Raw genomic sequence first — 24,069 nt, 5'->3', positions numbered from 1 at the left:
TGTGTGTGTGTGTGTGTGCGTGTGTATCATGTGTGTATCTTCACTAGACCAAAAGCACCCCAGTCTGCTGGGTCGCCCACTAAGCTGGAGTAGACAGAACAAGACAGGCCACTTAGGGACTTAACTGCTGAGTTGGTGACAACGTTCACAGGTGTTTATCACGAGAAATAGGGTGGGGCTTCCCTGGTGGCGCAGTGGTTAAGAATCCTCCTGCCAGTTCAGGGGACACTGGTTTGAGCCCTGGTCTGGGAAGATCCCACGTGCCGCAGAGCAGCTAAGCCCATGTGCCACAGCTACTGAGCCTGCGTTCTACAGCTCGCGAGCCACAACTACTGAGCCCACGTGCCACAACTACTGAAGCCTGCGTGCCTAGAGCCTGTGCTCCACAAGAGAAGCCACCACAATGAGAGGCCCGCACACCGCAACGAAGAATAGCCCCCGCTCGCTACAACTAGAGAAAGCCCGCACACAGCAACGAAGACCCAATGCAGCAAAAAAAAAAAAAGATAAATAGGGTGAAAAGTTGATCAGAAAATCTTGGCAACCAAATAAAGGTTCCTTTGGGAACGAATTAGAGGTTTCTCTTCCAGTAGAACTTTGGAAACACCGACAGAAATAGGAATACTCTTTTTGAGCAGTGAGGGTGGGAAACTGCTTTATAAGAAATGCAGAATATCAGTGTTGTCACAGACCATGTAGACACAGGAAGTTGTTACAGGAGAGTTCAGTTTTCAGACCCCACTGATTTAGTTCATGGTTTGCTTTCTCTCCCCCTGTATTTGTGATCCCTGGACCAAATCAGATTTGATTTGGAGTCAAAGAGAAAAGGATAGGGCTTCCCTGGTGGTGCAGTGGTTGGGAATCTGCCTGCCAATGCAGGGGACACAGGTTCGGGCCCTGGTCTGGGAGGATCCCACATGCCACAGAGCAACTAAGCCCATGCTCCACAACTACCAAGCCCGCGTGCCACAACTACTGAAGCCCACGCGCTTAGAGCCTGTGCTCCGCAACAAGAGAAGTCACCGCAATGAGAAGCCCGTGCACTGCAACGAAGAGTGGCCCCCGCTCACCGCAACTAGAGAAAGCCTGCGTGCAGCAACAAAGACCCAATGCAGCTAAAAATAAAATTAAATAAAAAATGTAAAAAAAAAAAGGATATTTACAGAATGTTACTGGCAAGTCAATTAAGAACTAGATTTTTTAAAAAATCTTTTTTCTGTGCTGCGTGGCATGTGGGATCTTAGTTCCCTGACCAGAGATTGAACCCATGCCCCCTGCATTGGCAGTGTGTCCAGTCTTAACCACTGGACCACCAGGGAAGTCCCAAGAACTAGATTTTTATTAGTTTTTTAAAATTTTTATTGGAGTGTGGTTGATTTACAGTGTTGTGTTAGTTTCTGCTATACAGCAAAGTGAATCAGTTATACATATACATATATCCACGCTTTTTTAGCTTCTATTCCCATATAGGTCATTACAGAGTATTGAGTAGTTCCCTGTGCCATACAGTAGGACCTTATTAGTTATCTATTTTATATATGGTAGTATGTATACGTCACTCCCAATCTCCCAATTTATCCTCCCCCCCACTTTCCAATGTATGTTGAGCACAAAGCAGTTGGATTGATAAAGCTAGCTAATATATTTGGAAGTCCATAATATAGAGGAGACCAGTTTAGCACTACACAGACCGTATGTTCCATATGGAAATAAATTTAGACATGCAAATGACAGCTACTAGAATCTAGAATTGAGAAGATATTATAAGCAGAGTGATGAGCAGATGATGGCCAGAGGCAGGAATGACACGGCCAGTCTGGGGAGACTGGGAAGTCTGGAGGGCAAGATGGGAACAGATGCTGGAAGAGTGACGGCCAAGATGAGCCACAAGCCAGGGCGCGTTAGGTGTGTGGGTCCTGGGGTGTCATGATGCCCTTAGGTGGGCAGAGATGGTGCATTTGGGGATCTAGGAAGGTTATGTGCTGGTAGCAGTGGTTGGTCTTTCTCCCTGGCATCTGACTGGCACCCTGTCTGGCCTTTTCACCTACCTTTCCCCGCAGAGGCATGTGGGGGAAGCTCTTCCCGCAGAGATGGTCGCCAGACTGTTTGAGGCCATGCGGAGGGTGGACGGGACCGGGAAGACCAAGGGGCCCAGCGAGCGCATCTCCCGGGAGCAGTTCACAGTGTCCATGTCCCACCTTTTGAAAGGAAACGCCGAGGAGAAGAGTCTCGTGGTCCTGAAGATGATTTCTGCCACAGGAGGTCCCGTGAAAGCAAGCGAGGTCCGAAAGGTAAGAGGCCACCAGGCCCTTCGCAGCCATCCCAGGCAGCCTTGGCATCCTTCGGTGGGGGACCTAGGACGATTAAGCAGTTGATGGAGGCACTGTGCACAGGTGCCCCCTGGGAGGGGGCGGTTCCTCGACCACGTCACTGGTTGAGGCCAGAACTCCTGGACAAAAAGGCACTGGCGATCTAGACCAGCCAAAGGTATCATTAGAAAAATGAGTAACTACCCAAGTTACATGATCTGTTCCAGATTGTGGTCCATCACAGTTGGCCTTAAAGAGATGAGACGCCCTTCCCCATGTCGATATGATGTAGGTCACAGGTCACAACGGAAATGCGATTAATGGTAAAATTGCGGTCTTCAAGTTTACAGAGGATCTGGTTGGCTCTGTGGCACACGTGCTAAACTACAGACAGAAGCTGAGAGGCTGGACTCAGAAGCAAGCCCCAGGCTCCCTGTCCAGGGTGCAGGTGCTGGCTGCTCAGCTGTGCTCCGAGATGAAGCTTCAAGGCAAGTGCCCTGCCTTAGTCCTTAGACGTTGGCCTTGTAGAGTGGTACCACGCCATCTCCACTACTGTAGGCTTGTACTAAAGTTTTGAAACCAGCAAATGTGAGTCTTCCAACTTTGGAGGACTCTTTAGATAATTTAATCGTGGGCAGTCGTTCATGGTATTTCCTTATAATCCTGATTGCTGCAGGGTCAGTAGTGATGTCCCCACTTTCATTTCTGATGTTAGCTATTTGATTCTTCTTCTTTTTTCTTGGTCAGTCTAGCTAATGGTTTGTTCACTTTTTGTTATTTTCAAAGAACCAACTTTTGGTTTTATGGGTTTTCTCTGTTGTCTAATCTCTATTTCATTTATCTTTATTCAAGTCTTGTATTTCCTTTCTTCTCCTTTTAGATTTAGTTTGGTTTTCTTTCCTTTTTTAAAAAAAAATTTTATTGAAGTATAGTTGATTTACAATGTTGTGTCAATTGCTGTACAGCAAAGTGACTCAGTTTTATATATATATATATATATATATATGAATATATATATTCTTACTCTATTTTTAAAAAATATATATTTTTGGCTGCATCAGGTCTTAGTTGCAGCATGCAGGATCTTTCATTGCAGTGTGCGGGCTTCTGTCTAGTTGTGGCGCATGGGCTCAGTAGTTGTGGCGCATGGGCTTAGTTGCCCCATGGCATGTGGGTTCTTAGTTCCCTGACCAGGGATCGAACCAGAGTCCCCTGCATCGCAAGATGGATTCTTAACCACTGGACCACCAGGGATCTTGAGCATCTCTTCATGTGCCTCTTGGCCATCTGTATGTCTTCTTTGGAGAAATGTCTATTTACGTCTTCTGCCCATTTTTGGATTGGGTTGTTTGGTTTTTTTGTAGTTGTTGAGTTGTATGAGCCATTTGTATATTTTAGAAATTAAGCCCTTGTTGGTCACATCATTTGCAAATATTTTCTCCCAGTCTGTAGGTTGTCTTTTTGTTTTGTTTATGGTTTCCTTTGCTGTGCAAAAGCTTTTAAGTTTGATTAGGTACCATTTGTTTATTTTGGCTTTTATTTCTATTGCCCTGGGAGCCTGACCTAAGAAAACATTGGTATGATTTATGTCAGAGAATATTTTGCCTATGATCTCTTCTAGGAGTTTTATGGTGTCTTGTCTTATGTTTAGGTCTTTAAGTATTTTGAGTTTATTTTTGTGTATGGTGAGAGGGTATATTCTAACTTCATCGTTTTAAAATGCAGCTGTCCAGCTTTCCCAACACCACTTGCCGAAGAGACTGTCTTTGCTCCATTGTATATTCTTGCCTCCTTTGTTGAAGATTAATTGACTGTAGGTGTGTGGGCTTATTTCTGGGCTCTCTCTTCTGTTCCATTGATCTATATGCCTGTTTTTGTGCCAATATCATGCTGTTTTGATTACTCTAACTTGGTAATATTGTCTGAAGTCTGGGAGCATTATGTCTCCAGCTTTGCTCCTTTTCCTCAGGATTGCTTTGACAATTCTGGATCTTTTATGGTTCCATAAAAATTTTATTATTATTTGTTCTATTTCTGTGCAAAATGTCATGGGTAATTTCATAGGTATTGCATTATACCTATAGATTGCTTTGGGTAGTATGGCCATTTAAACAATATTCTTCCAATCCAAGAGCATGGGATATCTTTCCATTTCTTTGAATCATCTTTTAAAAAATAATTAGTTAATTAATTAATTTATGGCTGCGTTGGGTCTTCGTTGCTGCACATGGTCTTTCTCTAGTTGCAGCGAGCAGGGGCTGCTCTTCGTCGTGGCGCGCGGGCTTCTCATTGCGGTGACTTCTCTTGTTGCAGAGCACAGGCTCTAGGCACACGGGCTCAGTAGTTGTGGCCTGCGGGCTCAGTAGTTGTGGCTTGTGTGCTCTAGAGCGCAGGCTCAGTAGTTGTGGCACATGGGTTTAGTTGCTCTGCAGCATGTGGGATCTTCCTGGACCAGGGCTCGAGCCCATGTCCTCTGCATTGGCAGGTGGATTCTTAACCACTGCACCACCAGGGAAGTCCTCTTTAAATCGTCTTTAATTTCCTTTATTAATGTTTTATAGTTCTCAGCATATACGTCTTTCACCTCCTTGGTGAGGTTTATTCCTAAGTATTTTTATTTTTGGTGTGATTTTAAAAGGGATTATTTGTTTACATTCCCTTTCTGATATTTCATTGTTAGTGTAAAGAAATGCAATTGATTTCTGTATGTTAATCTTGTATCCTGCTACCTTGTTGAATTCGTTTATCAGTTCTGGTAGTTTCTGTGTGGAGTCTTGAGGGTTTTCTATATATATTATCATGTCATCTGTGTATAATGATAATTTTACCTCTGCCCTACCCAGTTGAACACCTTTTATTTCTATTTCTTGTCTGATTGCTGTAGCTAGGATTTCCAATGCTGTGTTGAAGAGAAGTGGTGAGAGTGGGCACCCTTGTCTTGTTCCAGATTTTAGCAGGAAGGCTTTCGGCTTTTCACCGTAGAGTATTACGTTGGCTGTGGATTTGTCATAAATAGCTTTTATTTTGTTGAGATACGTTCCTTCTATACCCAATTTTGTTAGGGCTTTTATCATGAATGGGTGTTGAATTTCATCATATGCTTTTTATGCATCTATTAAGATGATCATGTAGTTTTTGTCCTTTCTTTTGTTGATGTGGTATATCATGTAGATTGATTTGAATATGTTGAACCATCCTGGTGATACTGGGATGAATCCAACTTGGTTGTGGTGTATGACCTTTTTTATGTGTTGTTGGATTCGGTTTGATAATAATTCGTTGAGAATTTTTGCATCTATATTCATCAAAGATATTGGCCTGTAATTATCTTTTTTGGTAGTGTTTTTGTCTGCTTTTGGTATCAGGGTGACGGTGTCTTCATAGGATGTCTTTGGGAGTGTTCCTTCCTCTTCAGTCTTTTGGAAGAATTTGAGAAAGATCAGTGTAAGTTCTTCTTTGTATGTTTGGTAGAATTTGCCTGTGAAGCCATATGGTCCTGGAACTTTATTTTAGGCAGGTTTTGTTTTGTTTGCTTTTTTTTTTTTTTTTTTAACAGATTTGATTTCTTTTCTAGTGATTGGTCTGTTGTGTCTTTCTTCGTGATTCAGTTTTGGTGGGCTGTATGTTTCTAGGAAGTGGTCAATTTCTTGGAGGTTGTCAAATTTGTTGGCATATAATTGTTCATAGTATTCACTCATGGTTTTTTGTATTTCTGTGGTATCTGTTGTGATTTCTCTTCTTTCATTTCTTATTTTGTTTCTTTGGGTCTTCTCTCTTTTCTTTTTGGTGAGCCTGGCCAAAGGTTTGTCAATTTTGTTTACCCTTTCAAAGAAACAGCTCTTGTTTTATTGATTTTTTTGTTTGTTTTTTAATCTCTCTTTTATTTATTTCCTTTCTGAACTTTATTATCTTTCCTTTGCTTTATTATCTTTTCCTTTAGGTTTTGTTTGTTCTTTTTTCTAATTTTTTTAGGTAGTGTGTTAGGTTGTTTATTTGAGATATTTGTTTCTTAAAGAAGGCCTGAATCACTATGAACTACCCTCTAAGAACTGCTTTTGCTACATCCCATAGTTCTTGTATGGTTGTGTTTTCATTGTCATTTGCTCAAGGTATTTTTAAATTTCTTCTTTGATTTCATCATTGACCCATTTTTTTAAAAAAATTATTTTTATTTTTGGCTGCGTTGGGTCTTCGTTGCTGCGTGCAGGCTTTCTCTAGTTGTGGTGAGTGGGGGCTACTCTTTGTTGCAGTGCGCGGGCTTCTCATTATGGTGGCTTCTCTTGTTGCGGAGCAGGGCTCTAGGCTCGTGGGCTTCAGTTGTGGCACGCGGGCTCAGTAGTTGTGGCTCGCGGGCTCTAGAGTGCAGGCTCAGTAGTTGTGGTGCACGGGATTAGCTGCTCTGCAGCATGTGGGATCTTCCTGGACCAGGGCTCGAACCCGTGTCCCCTGCATTGGCAGGCAGATTCTTAACCACTGCACCACTAGGGAAGCCTGAGCCATTGAGGGCCCGAACCCGTGTCCCCTGCATTGGCAGGCAGATTCTTAACCACTGCACCACTAGGGAAGCCTGAGCCATTGGTTTTTTAGTAGCATGTTTAGTCTCTATGTAATTGTTTTTTTCTCATTTCTTTTTCTGTGGTTGATTTTTAGTTTCATGCTGTTGTGGTCAGAAAAGATGCTTGAAATAATTTCTATACTCTTAAATTTGTTGAGGTTTGTTTTGTGCCCAAGTGTGCGGTCAATCCTAGAAAATGTTCTGTGTGTCCTTGAAAAGAATGTATTTTTTTTAATGTAATGTCCTGAAGATGTCAATTAAGTCTAACTGTTCTAATGTATCATTTGGGACCTCTGTTGCCTTATTGATTTTCTGTCTCAAAACTCTGTTCATTGATGTGAGTGGGGTGTTAAAGTCTACTACTATTACTATATTCCTGTAAATTTCTCCCTTTATGTCTGTATTTGTTTTCTGTATTTGGGTGCTCCTATATTGGGTGCATATACGTTGACAGATGTAATATCCTCTCCTTGTATTGATCCTTTTATTATTGTATAGTGTTCTTCTTTATCTGTCTTTATAGCCTTTGTTTTAAAGTCTGTTTTGTCTGATATGAGTATTGCGACCCCTGCTTTCTTCTCATTTCTGTTTGCGTGCAGTATCTTTCTCCATCCCCTCACTTTTAATACATGTGTGTCCTTTGCCCTAAAGTGGGTCTCTTGTAGGCAGCATATTGTAGACTCTTGTTTTTTTAATCCAGTCTACCACTCTGTGTCTTTTGATGGGAGCATTTAGTCCATTGACATTAAGGTAATTTTTGATAGATATATATTTATTGCCATTTTAAACCTTGTTTTCCTGTTGATTTTATATTCTTTTGTCCCTTTTTCTTCTTGTTTTTCTTTTTGTGGTTTGATGCTTTTATTTTGTATTATGCTTATAGTTTTTTCTTTTTGATTTTTGTGAATCTGTTGTATGTTTTTGATTTGTGGTTGCCCTGTTTTTCAGGTATGTTAACTCCTTCCTTTATCTACTTGCTTTAGACTGGTAGTCACTTAGGCTCACACACATTCTAGAAAAATAATTGTGATTTTCTCTTTCCTGTAGATTCTTACTACTTTTCTATTTAGAGAAGACCTTTCAATATTTCTTTTAGGATAGGTTTAGTATTGCTGTATGTTTTTAGTTTTTGCTTGTCTGAGAAATTCTTTTTTTCTCCTTCTATTCTAAATGATAATCTTGCCGGGTAGAGTGTCCTAGGTTGCAGATATTTCCCTTTCAGGACTTTGAATATATCTTGCCACTCCCTTCTGGCCTGTGACGTTTCTGTAGAGAAATCAGCTGATAGCCTTATGGGGGTTCCCTTGTCATTAACTCTGTGTTTTTCTCTTGCTACCTTTAGAATCCTCTTTTTATGTTTAACTTTTGACATTTTTATTATGATATGTCTTGGTGTAGGTCTTTCTGGGTTTATCTTGTTAAGGACCCTCTGTGTTTCCTGTATCTGGATATCTGTTTCCTTCTTTAGCTTTGGGAAGTTTTAAGCCATAATTTCCTCAAATACATTTTCAATCCCCGTTTCTCTTTCTTCTTCTGGGCTCCCTATTACGTGTAGATTGGCATGCTTTATATCTATAGGTCTCTTATATTGCTTTCATTTTTTTCACTTGGTGTTCTGTCTGATGTCCTGATTGGGTGATTTCCTTTACTCTGTCTTCCAGATCGCTTATTCGTTCTTCTGCGTTATTTATTCTGCTGTTCATAGCCTTTGGTTCAGCTTTCGTCCCAGCAAATGAATCTGCTAATGTTTCTTGACTCCTCGTTATAGTTTCTAGTTCCTTTTTACAGTAATCTGCATTTCTGTCGATAGCCTTTCTTAATTCCTTCAGTGCTTTCATTATCTCCTTTTTGAACTTGGTATCTATTAGACTGAAGAGGCCTGTTTCATTGTTTGTTCTTTCAGGGCAGTTCTCTCGATACTTTAATTGGGAGTGGTTCCTCTGCTTCTTCATTTTACTTATATTTCTCTCGCTCTGTGAGTTTAGGAGAAACAATTATCTACTGTGGTCTTGGAGGACTATTTTTATGTGGGAGCGTCCCTGTGTAGCCTGCATGGGTTTAATATTTTTTTGGTGCAAGGTCTGTTTTTAGTACGGATGCCTGCTGCTTCTTTCCTCAGTGTTGGCTGTTATCCCCCTGATAGGAGGTGCGACTGGAGTTGCGGTGACCAGAGCCTGCACTGGACAGTGAGTGGGGACTCCTCTTCCCTCTGTGGTTATCACTGGCCTCTCCAGGGCAGCGTCTGCTTTCTAGTTGTTGGTGTAGAAGCCCCCAGCTCTGTTTCTGAGCTGCATTTCTGACCCGCAGTGCAAGAACAGGTGGGATGGGAGCGCTCCCACTGGGAGAGGAGCCACTGAGTATTACTCTGCTGGAGCTGTTCACCTGTGAGTGTGTCACCTTTCACCGGCTGTGCGGGCTCACAGAGTACACTGTTGTTGGCACTGCCCTCAGCCCCACCTCAACTGTGGGTGTGCTGGCAGTCAGCCCTGGTGCCTCTCAGGTTTTGTTTTCACAAGGCCACCAGCGCAGATCCACTGAAGTCAGGTCCCAGGACTGCAGCAGTTACACGCCTGGACCCACTGTGGGAGCTGTGGATGCAGCTCAGACCCTGGCCCAGCCCAGCCCCTGTGTGTACGTGCCCACAAAGCCCACAGCTGCTAAGGCCAGACCCCTCCCAGCTGTGGGAGCGCCAGTTGTCCACTTGGATGTTCCACAGGCACTGGATTGACAAAGTCGGCCGTGGAGGTATAAATCCAAGGTTCACGCAGCCGTGGGGAGAGATTTCAGCTCTGCTTCCTAAGTCACACGGCCCGTGGGTCTCAGCTGTGATTTCAGCCCCACCTCTGCGTATGGGCAACCCACTGGTGTCTGCTTCTGGGGGCACCAGGGCAGTGGCTGGGGCACACGAGCCTGCCCCAGGCAGGAGGGGACCGGGGTGGCCGGGGTGTGTGACCTGCCTGGGCGGGAGCCTGTCCTGGAGCCTGCATGGTCAGGAGCCGGCGGGTGGGAAAGGAGGCTGCGATGGCAGCCCCGCCTCTACCTTGGCATGCCACTTAACAGTGGCGCTTCGCTTCTGTGGCGGCCCGGGGTTCTTCCGCAAACACTCCTGGTTGCTGCGCCCCATGCTCCAGCCCCTTCAGGCTGTCTCCGCGTAGCCAACAGCAGTCCTCTCCCTGGGTCTGTCCTCTAAACCCCGTGTTACAGCACTCAGCCCCCACCTATTCCAGCGGACACGCGTCTCAGGCTGGGGCACGCAGGGCTGTGGCACAACCGTCTGTGTAGGTCTCTCTCTGTCCTGCCTGCCACTAACCAGTTGCTGTGCTCTCCTCCAAGCCTCTGAAGCTCCCTTTCTGTCCCGGCTGATCTCCCCATCGGTGAGGCTTCCCTGGGTGCGGGAACCTCTCCTCTCCTTCAGCTCCACCCCCCCGGGGGCACAGGTCTCATCCCACTTCCTCTGTTTTTTTTTTCCTTTGTCCTGCCCAGTTACTTGGAGATCTTTCTTGTCCTTTGAGGTGTTTGAGGTCTTCTTCTAGTTTTCTGAGAGCATTGTTCCATTCATAGATGTGTTCTTGATGTTTTTGTGGGAAGAGGTGAGTTCCACGTCCTACTACTGACCATCTTCATTCTGATCGCTAGTTTGATTTTCTTTTTTTTGTTTCTCAAGTTAGAAGGTTAGGTTATTGATTTGAGATCTCTCTTCTTTTTCATATAGGCATTTATGACTATAAATTTCCCTCTAAGCACTGCTTTAGCTGAAGCCCATAAGTTTTGGTATGTTGTGTTTTTGTTTTCATTCATCTCAGTTTTTTCTTTCATTCTTTCTTTTTTTTAAAAAAATTATTTATGTGGTTGTTCTTTTGGGTCTTAGTTGTGGCAGGCGGGCTCCTTAGTTGCGGCTCGCCGGCTCCTTAGTTGTGGCATGCGAACTCTTAGTTGTGGCATGCATGTGGGATCTAGTTCCCTTACCAGGGATCGAACCCGTGTCCCTTGCATTGGGAGCGTGGAGTCTCATCCACTGTACCACCAGGGAAGTCCCCATCTCAGTATTTTCTCACTTCCCTCGTGATTTCTTCTTTGGCCTGTTGGTTGTTTAGAGGTATATTCTTTAATTTCTATGTGTTTGTGAAATTCCCAGATTGCCTTGTTACTGATTTGTAATTGCATTACATTGTGGTTGAAGAACATACATTACATGATTTCAGTTCTTTTCAATTTATTGAGGCATGTTTTATGGCCTAACACATGGTCTGTTCTGGAGAATATTCCAGGTATACTTGAGAAGAATATATATTCTGCTATTGTTGGCTGAGAAACAGTATATAATTAAATTTAATTGGGATTTAAAAATACCTTGTGGTGAATCTCTTTGCAAAGTAGATTCGTTTTATAAAAGTGTTACTCTTGGGCTTCCCTGGGGGCGCAGTGGTTGAGAGTCCGCCTGCCGGTGCAGGGGCCGCGGGTTCGTGCCCCGGTCCGGGAAGATCCCACGTGCCGCGGAGCGGCTGGGCCCGTGAGCCATGGCCGCTGGGCCTGCGCGTCCGGAGCCTGTGCTCTGCAACGGGAGAGGCCGCAACAGTGAGAGGCCCGTGTACCGCCAAAAAAATAAATAAATAAATAAAATAAAGTAAAAGTGTTATTGTTTTATTATAAAGCTGGATTTTCACAGTTAGAAAAATTAAGTGAGGTATTTGGAACTTGGAAAGAATAATGACATACTGTGTAATACTGTTATATATATATGTATATATATACATACATATATGTATATACATATATATACACATATATTTATGTGTATATATATATATATATATATATATATATATATATATATATATATATATGAATGAAGTACCGATAGCTTGTCTTTTGGTATCGCCTCCATGTCATCTCTGTTCTTAGTAGGTAAGAGATGGAAATCAGAACGATGGGTGCTGGTCGGAAACAATTAAGTATAATTTGTAGTTAATGAAACCTGTTCTCCCCAGATAAACTAGAGGGGTGCCCAGGAAGTAACCAACCACTACCCTGCCAAAGCTGGAGGACAGCACACTTTCTAAACCCTTTCCAAATGATTTTGTTAGAACTAGTGGCTTTTGGTGTAGCCCTCTCAGGAGGGATTGCTGGGGAGTCTTGGGGCCCTGGGGTGAGGGTGTAGCTGTCTCCTGTGTCTCTGAAATGCAGCTTGGAGCAGAGAGAAAAGATAAGAGTGTCGATGTTGAAGTGTTCAGATGAGCACCGTCCGACAGAGACAGAATGTGAACTCCAAAGCCAGCCACATAGGAAATTTTACATGTTTCAGTAACCACACGGAAATACCAAAAAGAAACAAGCAAAATTAATTTTAAGAATATGTCCAAAATATACTTTAACATTGGCAATCAATGTAAAAAAAAAATGAGATATTTTACGTTTTTTCTTTTTCATGCCAAGCCTTTGAAATGGGGTGTGCATTTTTCACTTACTGTGCATCTCGATGCAGACGAGCCACGTGTGGCTCCCCCGCTGGACAGAGCAGGTTTAGGTAAGTAGATAAAGGGCAATGTCATCGCCCCCTAATACTGTTTTCTCCTCCCCTAGACGGGGAGAAGCTTCTGGGGCCTCAGCGGCTGGACTGTGACCGAGCCACGGTTGAGGACTGGGTGTTCAGGGCCCCCCACGTGGCCACGTTTCTGAGCGTGGTCATCCACCAAGGCTTTCTCCTCCTGTGCTCGTCCCTCGATCTGGCCACCCTGGTCCCCGAGCGCGAAGTCGACCAGGAGCGGGAGTTTGCGAGCGTCCTGGATGTCCTGTCCGTCATCTACATCAACTCCCACCTGCCCAGGACGCAGCGGCACCACTGGCGCCTGCTGTTCTCATCCGAACTCCACGGGCACAGCTTCGCCCAGCTCTGTGGGCGCATCGTACACTGGGGGCCCTGCGTGGTGCTGCTCGAGGACCATGACGGCCACGTGTTCGGTGGCTTTGCTTCCTGCTCCTGGGAGGTCAAACCTCAGTTTCAAGGTAAGTCTTGGCCACCCAAACCCCACGCGGTAGCACCAGTGCTCGTTACAAGTCCTGGCCAGACGGCTGCTGTGTGGAGACCTCCGAGCCCCGCCAGGGGATGTGCGTGTTTCTTCCATCTCCTCCCGCAGGCGTTTTGCTAGACGTGTTTGGGAGGATGGTGAAGCATGGTGTTTCTTTATGATGGTTTAACTTCATGGGTTTCTTTATAGATTCTGGCTGCAGGGTCAGGTAAGCAGGACAGCTGTCCTCACCCCTGGATTTCAGGTGAGGAAACAGCGGATCAGAGTCATTAAACGATGCCAGGTCCTGACCACGGGCGAGGCTGGGCCGTAGGTGCTGCGTAGGGGACTGGGAGATACCGGCTCTTGCGGGTGGGGTGTGTGTTCTCGGGGGACCGTCTTCCTTTCCTGGAACTCCCTGTGCGGATCTGCTTTGCAGCTTCTGCCCGTAGTTTCCGGTTTGGTGATCTTGCTGGAGATGGAAGCTCCTTGCTAGACCTTGAATGCCCTGGATGAAAGGCTCGGATGAAATACTTCCCTCCTCAAAGAACTACTCTCATAAACGCTCTTAAAGGACTCTTTTTTTTAAGAAATTAAATTTATATATATATTTATTCATTTATTTTTGGCTGGGTTGGGTCTTCGTTGCTGTGCGAGGGCTTCCTCCAGTTGCGGCGAGCGGGGGCCACTCTTCATCGCGGTGCGCGGGCTTCTCGCTATCGCGGCCTCTCTTGTTGCAGAGCACAGGCTCCCGACGCGCAGGCTCAGTAGTTGTGGCGCACGGGCCCAGTTGCTCCGCGGCATGTGGGATCCTCCCGGACCAGGGCTCGAACCCGTGTCCCCTGCATTGGCAGGCAGATTCCCAACCAGTGCGCCACCAGGGAAGCCCTTAAAGGACTCTTTTTGAAAACGCTCACCTCCTGTCAGTGGGCTGTTCTCGTACTCAGAGGTGAACCTGTCTTCCCAGGATTGATGTCACTGTGTGTCCCCTGGGACCTGCCCCGGGCTGCCCGAGTCTGTGTTCTCAGAAGGTCTCCTGGGGGCCAACAGCTGAGAGATGGCGGCCTTTTCCTAGTGGCTCTGAGCAGCCAGATACAGGCCTGTCCTCACTCCCCTCAGCTAAATGGGGCAGCGTGGCCGACGCAGTTCCGGGGAGGGTCCCTCCCAGTGAGGGGGTGAGACTAACACCCTCCCTGGCTGGGTCAGTGGAAGGGAGAACCCAGGGTCCTGAGATGGGAAATACGGGGGAGAAAGGCCACGTGCTCCTCTGGGATGGAGGCTGCACATCGTAGCCAGACAGCTGTCAGCTGCATCCACTCTGCCTGCGTCCCCGCCCCCCCTTCTCTCCACCCCACTCTCACCTCCATTGCTGCAGGTGCCTTCTGCCTGGCCCTCGGCTCCTGGTCTCACCCGTCCAGTTCATTTGCCACCTCCCAGCCCACCTGCCGTGGTGCTTGTCCCCTGGAGACCCTTGGACAGACCCCCAGTGCGCTCAGAGTGGTGAATCCTTTATCTCCAGCTTCACGACTTCTGCCGTGCCCTGTGCTCTGGGCTGAGTCTCGCTGAATTACCCGAAGTTTCCAGAACAGGCTGCGCTCTCATCTCAGGACTTGGCACCTGCTGCTTTTTCTCCCTCTTCCACCTGTTTGCACAGTCAGCTCCTTGTCGGGGCTCAGTCCAGGGTCACCTCCTTCAGAAAGCCTCCCCGACCGCACGAGTGCCAGCTACTCCCTGCGGTCCCCTATGGGACTGCACGCTTCTGGAATTTTTCCCATCTTCCTTGCACCAGGGAAGCTTCTGCTGGTTGGGGAGCCGTGTCCAGGTGCAGAGGTGCCATTACGGGAGAGGTTTTAGCAGTGGTGGGGTGGCCCTTGTCTGGGGTGGGTGGAAGGGATCATGGTGTGAAGGCTGGGGGCCTCTATCCCCGAGATCCTGTTGTTCCCAGGATTTGGTTTTCTGTAGGTTTTAGATGGTTCTAGATCTTTAATCCAGCTGTTGCTACCAGCCCTTCCCCACTGTGTCAGGGTCCCTTAAGACCACCCACGTGTCAGTGGGTCGCTGGGAGGACTCGGGGACTCAGCACAGAGCTGTCATCACAGCGGACCTATTACACTGAGAGGACGCAGAGCATGATCCAGCCCCGGGACTGGGTGGGGGTTGGCGGGTGAAGTCCCGGGGAGCCAGGCTCCAGCATCCTCTCTAGCGGGGTCGCACCGGACGCGCTAAATTCCCCCAGCCGCGAGCTGTGACGGCACGTGTGCAGCGTCGTCCATCAGGGACGCGTTAGAGCTTCAGCGCGCGGGGTCTTTATTCGGGGGGCCGTTCACACGCGCGCCCCGCCTGACGCGCACGCAAACCCCAGACTCGCGGGAGCGCAGCGGGAGTCCGGCACCAGCCCCCCGTCTGTTCATCATCAGTCCTGGGGGGGGGGCCCTCCCCCAATCCGCCTTCCCAGACGCCGGCCGAGGGCCGACCCTGGAAGGCGGCCCTCCTGGGGACCCCGGTCTCGGGCCTGGGCTTCCACACACCCACGTCTCTCTGTCACGGTGTCACGGGGAGGGGCTCTGGGGGGGTGACGGGCTGGTGCTCTGTGTGGTTGGAGGATGTGGAAAAACCCCTGAGAATCATGATTATAGACGGAACTTCCGCTTCTTCCAGCTCCTTTAGTATTAACTCCAGGTCAGCTCTGCTGCGTCTTCGTGTTTTATTAACAAGCAGAATTCATCTTCTTGAAGAAAGGTGGAAAAATGAGGTTACCAGGTTTTCAAACTTGAGCTCATTCTGTTCTGAAGTGTGAGGACGGAATTCCAGCAGGGGGCAGCCTAGCATCACAGATGCCGGTCAAGTTCCGGGCGTTCCTGTCCATTTGTCCCGGGAAACAGTCACTTCGAGTATTTGAGCCTTGAGATGATGTGACAGCCGCCGGGTCACTTGATTTTCGCCTCTGTCCTCCATGGGGCAGCTACAGGCCCGCAGCTCTGGGCTGAGTCCGGCTCTGTCCTGGGCAAGTTGCTTACCCTCGCTGGGCCTCCGTCCCCCAGAACCACAGGAATGGCAGCTTGTAACCCACTGGGCGATGGGTGGTGGTGTCACTGTGAGAGTTGGGTGAGGAGCTCCTCTGTGGGACTCACGTTTTTGCAGGTCATATGATTCCTTGGTCCTTGCCCTGCACCCTCGAGGGTCATCTTCCCCACGGGGCCCTTCTCTCTGGGCACAGACCCCAGGATGGACTAGAGTAGGGTCTGTTGTAGCCAGGGGGCCCACGCTTTGTGGCCCCATCATCTCACTTAGCATCCGGGACCCAGTAAATGTTGGTTGAAGGGCAGCCTTAGGATGGCAAGGAAAAGTGATGCTTGGGCCCAGTGCCCGGGGCCACAGTGGGCCCAGGCAATTCCTTGTGGCTAAACCCAACCTTCTGAGGCACATGGACTCAAGCCGGAGTGTTTAGCCTGGAGGGGAGCCCTGTGCCACCTGGTCCTGGTGACCTCCCCAGGCTCACCTCCCCCTTTCCCCCACCAGGGCTCACATCCTGCGCTACAGCCGAGGGCCCTGCTGTTCCCCCCATGGCCTGCCATGTCCCTGCGGGGTCCCTCCTCCGTGAGTGGCTCTCACCCAACCGTCTCCACCTCAGGACGTCCTTCCCGACTTCGGGGGAGCTAAGTCCCCGCAGAGGCCCCCTGGGGTCCATCTTGGTCGGAGGCCCGAGCGTCACTGGTCCTGACTCTGCAGGTCCAGGCCCATCTGTGGCCGAGGGCTGTCCTCCCCAGGGCCCCTCTAGGGCTCAAAGCCCCCTTCCTGTCCGCCCTCCACATTCGGGCTCCCTGTCTGCTTCCCGGAGCTTCCTTCCCACCTGACGAATGGCCCGACCCCCGAGTACCTGAGCTCGGTCCTGTGTCACGTGCCCTCCCGCTGTCACCGTGAAGGGGCAGTCCTTCCGGCCAAGGTCTCACAGCTGTGGGCCGCCTCCCTGGTTTGGCTCTCGCCTAGCCGGGGGTTCCCTTGGTGAGGTGCAGCCTCCGTCCCCTCCCCCGTGAGTGCATCTGGGAGGGGAGGAGTCTCTGAGGTGGGGGGTGCTGTGTTCATTTCCAGGATCTTGACCGGTACCTTCTGTGAGTGGTGGCATGCCCCTCCTGTGCCCGGCAAAGGTAGAAGGTCACTTGCCCTGTGTGTCCCCTCCCCTCCCTGTGGGCAGCTGTGTCTACAGGTACCTGCCTTCTCCGCTCCGGATGGTGTGCCTACCTGAGGCCGTGTGAGTGCCCAGCCAGTACCTGGAGTGACCGCCTGCCCCTTGCTCCTTAGCTGACACGAGGCTGCCCTTTCTGACCCTGGGGCGGTGGGGCAGGGCTCCCATCTCCCCGGGAGAGCGCTAACAGGTGTCCCCAGCAAGCAGATGTCACATTCCTTTTTAACGGTCACTCTCACCCTGCGCCCGCAGCTCATCCTACGGTCCCGGGCAGCCGCGGGGTCCGGATCCGCCCGCCGGCCCGCCGGCCCTGCCCCGATGCGCAGGCGCCCCGCGCACGCTGAGGACCCGAGCGAAGCTCTTCCTGCTCAGCCATCTGAGCCAGGGCCCGTTTCCGTTTCCTGCCTCTCCCCGCGCCCCGCTCCGATGGGTGATCTTGCTTCTTCTTGCTCTGGTCAATTTCAGGGGACGACAGGTGCTTCCTGTTCTCCATCTCCCCCAGCATGGCCGTGTACACCTGCACGGGCTACAACGACCACTACATGTACCTGAATCAAGGGCAGCAGACCATCCCGAACGGACTGGTAAGGGCTCGGGAGGGCAGGGCACGTCCCCCCGCGTGGTGATGTCCGTCCCGATGGCACTGGCCCGGACGTGCCCGGGGACACCCCGCCCTGCGTCAGCGCGGCCGTACGCAGTCAGTTCGTTCTGCCCGAGTCTCGGTGGTGATGCGACGAGCGACGACGAGGACAGAATTTCTCTCGTGGAAAAAAGGGGCCTCTGTTGGGGCATTTCCGGGGTTTGTGTGCACATGACGGAGTCGGCCAGTGTTCCTGGCTGTCAGATGGTTGGTCTGTCGCCTTCGTGGCTGGAGATGCTGCCCTGCCTGGGGCACGACCCGCGCGCGGGGCCGGGGCTGGGCTCCCCAGACCCTTTGGACCCATTGGGGGGTGTCTGCTCTGTGCTCCAGCCGGGACTCGGCCGCGGGAAGAGGAGGACGCGGGGGAAGGCGGGGGGCGGTGGTGGGGACAGGGCTGGGCTGAGGCGCGGGGACGGGCGCCCGCACAGATGCTTAGCTTGGGTGAGAAATGTGTCTGCTGCCAGCTCCAGCCTATTTCTTTCCCCTGCTTCTTCACAGAAAGCCCCTCTCGGGAAATTCCAGCCCCGTGAGTGCAAAGCCAAGGGCCGGGGAGGCTGGTCCCTCTTGGCGGTGTGGAGGGGGCCCCGTGCTCCTTCCCAGGCTCACTCTGAGGCTCCGCCGGGGCCACCTGATGACCCCGGACGCCCTTCAGAAAGGACAGTTTGGTGATGCAGGGGTGAGGGCCTTGGCCTCAGGAGCAGCACCCAGTGGCTCCCGGTGGTGGTCAGTAATCGGCCCGAGGGGAGAAGCAGCCCCGAGGGTAGCCGCGTTTCCTGCCCTGGTCTCTTGCTCAGCCTTAGCTCCAGGCTCCCCGGGCCCGGGGGGCGGCGCTGGTGGAGAGGGCACCTAGAGAAAGGGATCAGAGAGGTTGCACAGCAGTCTGTTCCCGTGGGCCGCTCGCTCAGAGCCGGCAGTGAGCCGAGTGGTTCCCGCCTTCCCGGGGCTGCTTCCTCCTTTCCCTCCGTGCTGCGCGGAGTGAACGACCTGGGCCGAGCGCCCGGTCCTGGGCCGGGTGACGGTAGCATCCCTGTCTGGGACGTGTTGTGTAGACCTCTCCCCTTATTTTACCGATTGGTGTCTCTAGGCCTGAGGGCCTGTTTTCTTTTGTCCTCTGTTGTCACTTGTGTTTCCTGCCAGCGCGGCCCCATGAGAAAGGGCCATGGGGTAGGAGGCAGGACACCTTGATGAGTGTTCTAGGAACTTGTCACGGGATACTTAAATTGTATCACTCTGTGAATATGTGTTTCACAGTTAAAAAAAAAAAAAGAGAGGAAGAAAGTTGCGCTCGCTTCTCATACTCCCTGGCGGCATGACGGCTGGGGTGCGCTTCAGGTGTCTGATGCTCGAGACCGAGGCGGTGCTTTGCCCCTCCCTCCGCAGGGCATGGGAGGGCAGCACAATTATTTTGGCCTGTGGATCGATGTCGATTTCGGGAAAGGACACAGCAAGGCCAAGCCCACGTGCACCACGTACAACAGCCCTCAGCTCTCGGCCCAGGAGGACTTCCGGTTCGAGAAGATGGAGGTGTGGGCCGTGGGAGACGCTCCGGTGACACAGCTGGTGAGCGCGGGGGCGTTTCTCCCCTTGCTCGGCCTTGTCCCTTTCGCTCCTCCATCTGGAGATGGTTTCTTCCAGTTTGTTGCCAGCAGCCGTTGCTGGCCAGAGGGGTGTCTGTGGCTGCACAGCAGAGCAGAGGCTCCTGTCTGGGGTCTGCGGAGGTTTAGTAGAAAGAACCACCCCAGGGAGGTGGGATCCCGGAGGGGTGGGGGCTTGTCTGCGAGCGGGGTTCCTTCTAGTTCTGGGGTTCGACGATGAGTCGCCGTTGGGGCCCCTGTGCCTCGTCACCTCCCAGCGATGGCATCCTGGGGCGGGGGCACTCAGTGGGGCTCGGGGGAGAGCCTCTACCACGTTTCTCTTGTGGCAACAGTAGGAAATTCCCCTCTGATAAACCTGACAGCGGCAGGGTGTCACTGCCTGGTTCTGGTCACTGAACACACCCATCCTTCCCTTCTTCCCAAGGCCAAGAACACCAAGAGCGTTCTGGACGTGGACCCCGCGGCCCAGGCCCTGCTGGAAGTCAGCGGGCGGACTCGCCACAGCGAAGGGCTCCGGCAGGTGCCTGTTGACCACTGAGGAGGCGCCCCCAGCACGGGCCTTCCTGGAGCTGGAGCTCAGCCTGCAGACTGTGCTTCACTTTAATCCAGAGCGTGCTGGTCATGTCTGGGTGGTCCTGGAGGTGCCCAACTGAAACAGAGTACAGTTCCTCTGATGCCCTGTGTCGGTTGATGGGTGTGTCTCCCCCTAAATCCTGAGTGTCCAATTACCAACTTGATGCTTAGACTTTGCTCGTTTTGTACAGATGAAATCCAAAGATGATGCTGAGACGTTTGAGGCCGACTGGAATTAGCAGTGGTTGGGATTTGAGTCCTTGCTCTAGGGGAGGGGGGTCCCACTCACTGAGGGTCACTTGGCCTCTGCTCAGGCCTCCCAGTTAAAAGCCTCCACGTCCCATTTCGACTGGTAAAGGGCAGAGGTGCTCCGATGGGAATCTCGACGCTTTGGGGAACAGCTTCCTCTGACATGGAATTTCTGTATTTCGGGAAAAAAACAACCACCAAAGACACACGAGTGTCCCAACGGGGGTAATAGCTGGAGATTTTGAATATAACAGTGACATGGGTCTTCAGTAAGGTTCAGTCTCTGCCTTTGTCAGCTGTTTTTAACACATTACTGACTAGAGACGTATTAATACGTCTTTTGTTACCCAAACATCATTGACGGAGACGGTTCAACATTCATTTACATAACAAATCGCCGTCCACAGCCGTTAGTTTCTGCAAAAATCCCCCGGTCAGTGATGAGTTAAGTGAATCTGTGCTGTGAGCAAATGGGAAAACCAGGAGGTCTACAGAGAAGCAAAGCTGTGGTTCTCTTACTAATTTAAACGTGGGGACCTTCGGGGCCCTGAGGCTAAGATTCCTGTTAATGCGCGTACGGCCTGTGCAGCAATTAGTGGTGAGTAACTTGACAGGACTGGCCCGGGCTCCTGGCCTCCCGGCATCACCCCCCCACCCCCACCCCCACCCCTTGCTGCTTCCCGAGGGGATGTTGGGTACTTTGACAGCGTGGACTTGCTTTAAACGAATAGTGATCCTGAAGTGCTAGCAAAGATGTTGGTGGGCTGGACCTCTGGCAGAGCTGCCGTGTCCCTTCCAGTCCCTGCATCCCTCGGAGGCGGCCTGAAGAACCTCCGGACACAGCGAGAATCCCGCTCCGCGGAGCTTTCTCCTTTGCTACACATGGCCCTTCTGCAGATCTGACGAAAATGCTGCCTTGTTATTGAGTTGCCCCCAATTATAAGCCATAGCAAACCGAGCTGTTTGCATTTTACAGGATCTGCGTTTTCTACCGGGAGGCTCATCAGACTCTGCGCTGAGCCCTGAGTAGAAGGCCTCGCAGATGCGCCTTGGAAGAGAAGCACGAGCGCACACGGTGACATGCGCACTCGGTCATGATCGATTTTCCTTGTAAAAAGCCAGTTTTTAATAGCTTCTCAGGTACATTTCGCGACTTCTTAATTGATGGGAAGCGTATGCAGGATATTAGGATCCTCAGATATCCTTACCGTAACCTGAAGAATTAGGCCCCGAGTCTTCAGTGTGTTACAGAATATTTTTTTTAGAAAAAATGCAGTGAAATAATACCTCACTAATAAAAGGTCCATTGAAGACCACTTACTGCTGCCTCTGTCTGTGGCTGTCAGAGGGGCTGGGTGTGTCTGCCGGCCTCTTTTCTGCCTTGTGCCTCCTCTAACAAGAGTGCAGGCCATACCCGGGGGCCTGACGGTTTCCCGAGACAGCACACCTCCACGGGGGGAGCTGGGCGCCCAGCCCAGGCGCTTGGTAACCTGGGGTGTTCGGCCCTCGCAGGGGGTGTGGGGCAGCCGTGTGCTTCCCCAGCATGTGTGGTCCCGAGCACACAGGCCAGTTTGGTGTCAGCCGTGCCCAGGGCCACAGGACCCGAGGAACCACGCTCCTCCTGGGCCTGAGAAACCCGTGATGCTAGTTTTAACGTGTGATGAGTGTGTTCTTTGATAAAATGGGAATAAGAATTCAGGTTGTGAGGACTAGCGGTCTCCCTGGAGGTGAAGGCACATAAGGGCCCCTGATAGGCACTGGAGGGCAGGGGTGAAAAAGCGCTGTTCATGGTACCGCATGGCTGTTGTTACTTTTTTCCCCACCGTATTTTTTTCTGGAAATTTTTTTCTTTTATTGAATGAAAGAGTCTTTAATTCTGCAGTGCTTTACAATTTTAAAAGGTTTCACACACATGATCTTATATAATAATCCCATAATTTCCACCCCCCCCCCCATATTGCCCGTCCCCACTGGTAACAACTAGTTTGGTCTCTGTGTTTGTCAGAGTCTGCTTCTTTTTCATTTTATTCACTAGTTTGTTGTATTTTTTAGATTTCACATATAAGTGATATCAGACAGTATTTGTCCTTCTCTGTCTGACTTATTTCATTTAGCATAATGCCCTCGAAGTCCATCCATGTAGCTGCAAGTGGCAAAATTTCATTCTTCTTTTATGGCTGAGTAATAGTCCATTATATATATATGTACACACGCATCACATATTCATATGTATGTATATATGTGCACGCCACATATTCTTTATCCATTCATCTGTTGATAGACCCACCACATATTTTTTTAATTAAAAAATTAGCTTATGCATACACAGCAAAAAAGGTTAAAATACAAAAGGATGTAACTTGAAAGCTGCGTCTTCCTCCTGCCTCTGCTCTAGCATTTTGTTCCCAGGAGGTAACGTGTTGTACACACTGGTCTGTCCCTCACCTTTTTTTTGGGTGGAAATTGCTCTGTATCTACCCATTTATCCTCATCGTCTATGTAATGTCCCATGAGATGGATGCCCCATCCTTTCTGGTGTTCAGCCATCCCCGGCTGGGGAACGGTCTGTTTGTAGCTAGTTGTTACTGGAATGAATATCGTTCATATACATCTTGGTGTGGTTTTGTCTGGTGAATAAACTCTTCGAAGCTGAATTGCTGGATCAAAAGGTACATGCTTTTTTATTTAGATATTAACAAATGAACCTCTTTCAAGCTAGATTTATACTTTTGAGACCTGGAATGCCTGTTTGCCATGTTTTCACCAATACTATATTAAAATTTAGTTTTTGTTTACCTGATGCTTGAAAACTGTAATTTTTTTTTTCTGTTTCTCTTATGAATGACAGTGAAGAGCTTTATTTTTCAAGAACGGTGTGTGTCCTATCCCTCACCTGGTTTCCTAGGGTGTGGGTGTTATTGGTTTGCAAGAGTGCTCTTTTTTTTTTTAAAAATAAATTTTACTTATTTATTTATTTTTGGCTGTGTTGGGTCTTCATTGCTGCACGCACAGGCTTTCTCTAGTTGTGGCGAGCGGGGGCTACTCTTTGTTGCAGTGCGTGGGCTACTTGTTGCGGTGGCTTCTCTTGTTGTGGAGCGTGGTCTCTAGACGTGCGGGCTTCAGTAGTTGTGGCCTGCGGGCTCACTAGTTGTGGCTCACGGGCTCTAGAGTGCAGGCTCAGTAGTTGTGGCTCGTGGGCTCAGTAGTTGTGGCTCGCGGGCTCTAGAGTGCAGGCTCAGTAGTCGTGGTGCACGGGCTTAGTTGCTCCACGGCATGTGGGATCTTCCTGGACCAGGGACAGTGAAGAGCTTTATTTTTCAAGAACGGTGTGTGTCCTATCCCTCACCTGGTTTCCTAGGGTGTGGGTGTTATTGGTTTGCAAGAGTGCTCTTTTTTTTTTTAAAAATAAATTTTACTTATTTATTTATTTTTGGCTGTGTTGGGTCTTCATTGCTGCACGCACAGGCTTTCTCTAGTTGTGGCGAGCGGGGGCTACTCTTTGTTGCAGTGCGTGGGCTACTTGTTGCGGTGGCTTCTCTTGTTGTGGAGCGTGGTCTCTAGACGTGCGGGCTTCAGTAGTTGTGGCCTGCGGGCTCACTAGTTGTGGCTCACGGGCTCTAGAGTGCAGGCTCAGTAGTTGTGGCTCGTGGGCTCAGTAGTTGTGGCTCGCGGGCTCTAGAGTGCAGGCTCAGTAGTCGTGGTGCACGGGCTTAGTTGCTCCACGGCATGTGGGATCTTCCTGGACCAGGGATCGAACCTGTGTCCCCTGCATTGGCAGGCGGATTCTTATCCACTGCCCCATCAGGGAAGCCCTGGCAGGCAGATTCTTAACCACTGCGCCACCAGGGAATTCCAAGAGTGCTCTTTTGAATTAAGCAAAATGGCATTGGCCGCATGTGGTAAATGTTTTTTCTGGTTTGTCTGCCTCCTTTATTTTTCCGTACATAAATTTTGCATTTG

The 24,069-nt window shown here is 49.7% G+C and overlaps 1 protein-coding gene across 12 annotated transcripts in view; it reads left to right on the top strand.

Annotated features, from left to right (window-relative positions):
- The window catches only part of MEAK7 (MTOR associated protein, eak-7 homolog), an 88,592-nt gene extending 65,236 nt beyond the window's left edge, over positions 1-23,356 (top strand). For 10 of the 12 annotated variants that reach the window (XM_028477717.2, XM_028477722.2, XM_028477716.2 and 7 more), the window contains 7 exons: positions 2,061-2,291; positions 2,653-2,797; positions 12,445-12,867; positions 17,518-17,636; positions 19,073-19,252; positions 19,712-19,807; positions 21,086-23,355. In XM_028477717.2, the coding sequence (XP_028333518.1) occupies positions 2,061-2,291; positions 2,653-2,797; positions 12,445-12,867; positions 17,518-17,636; positions 19,073-19,252; positions 19,712-19,807; positions 21,086-21,139 (1,248 nt within the window). In that variant the 3' untranslated portion in view covers positions 21,140-23,355. Of the gene's footprint in view, positions 1-2,060; positions 2,292-2,652; positions 2,798-12,444; positions 12,868-17,517; positions 17,637-19,072; positions 19,253-19,711; positions 19,982-21,085 lie in introns of all 12 variants that reach the window. The other 2 variants (XR_008615475.1, XR_008615474.1) reach the window with 2 other exon arrangements.
- Positions 23,357-24,069: the final 713 nt, after the last annotated feature.

The sequence above is a fragment of the Physeter macrocephalus genome, chromosome 17 (assembly GCF_002837175.3).
Source record: "Physeter macrocephalus isolate SW-GA chromosome 17, ASM283717v5, whole genome shotgun sequence".
In the NCBI taxonomy this organism is placed as follows: domain Eukaryota; kingdom Metazoa; phylum Chordata; class Mammalia; order Artiodactyla; family Physeteridae; genus Physeter; species Physeter macrocephalus.
The sequence above is the reverse complement of the archived record's forward strand: the minus strand, read 5'-3'. Positions and strand labels throughout refer to the sequence as shown.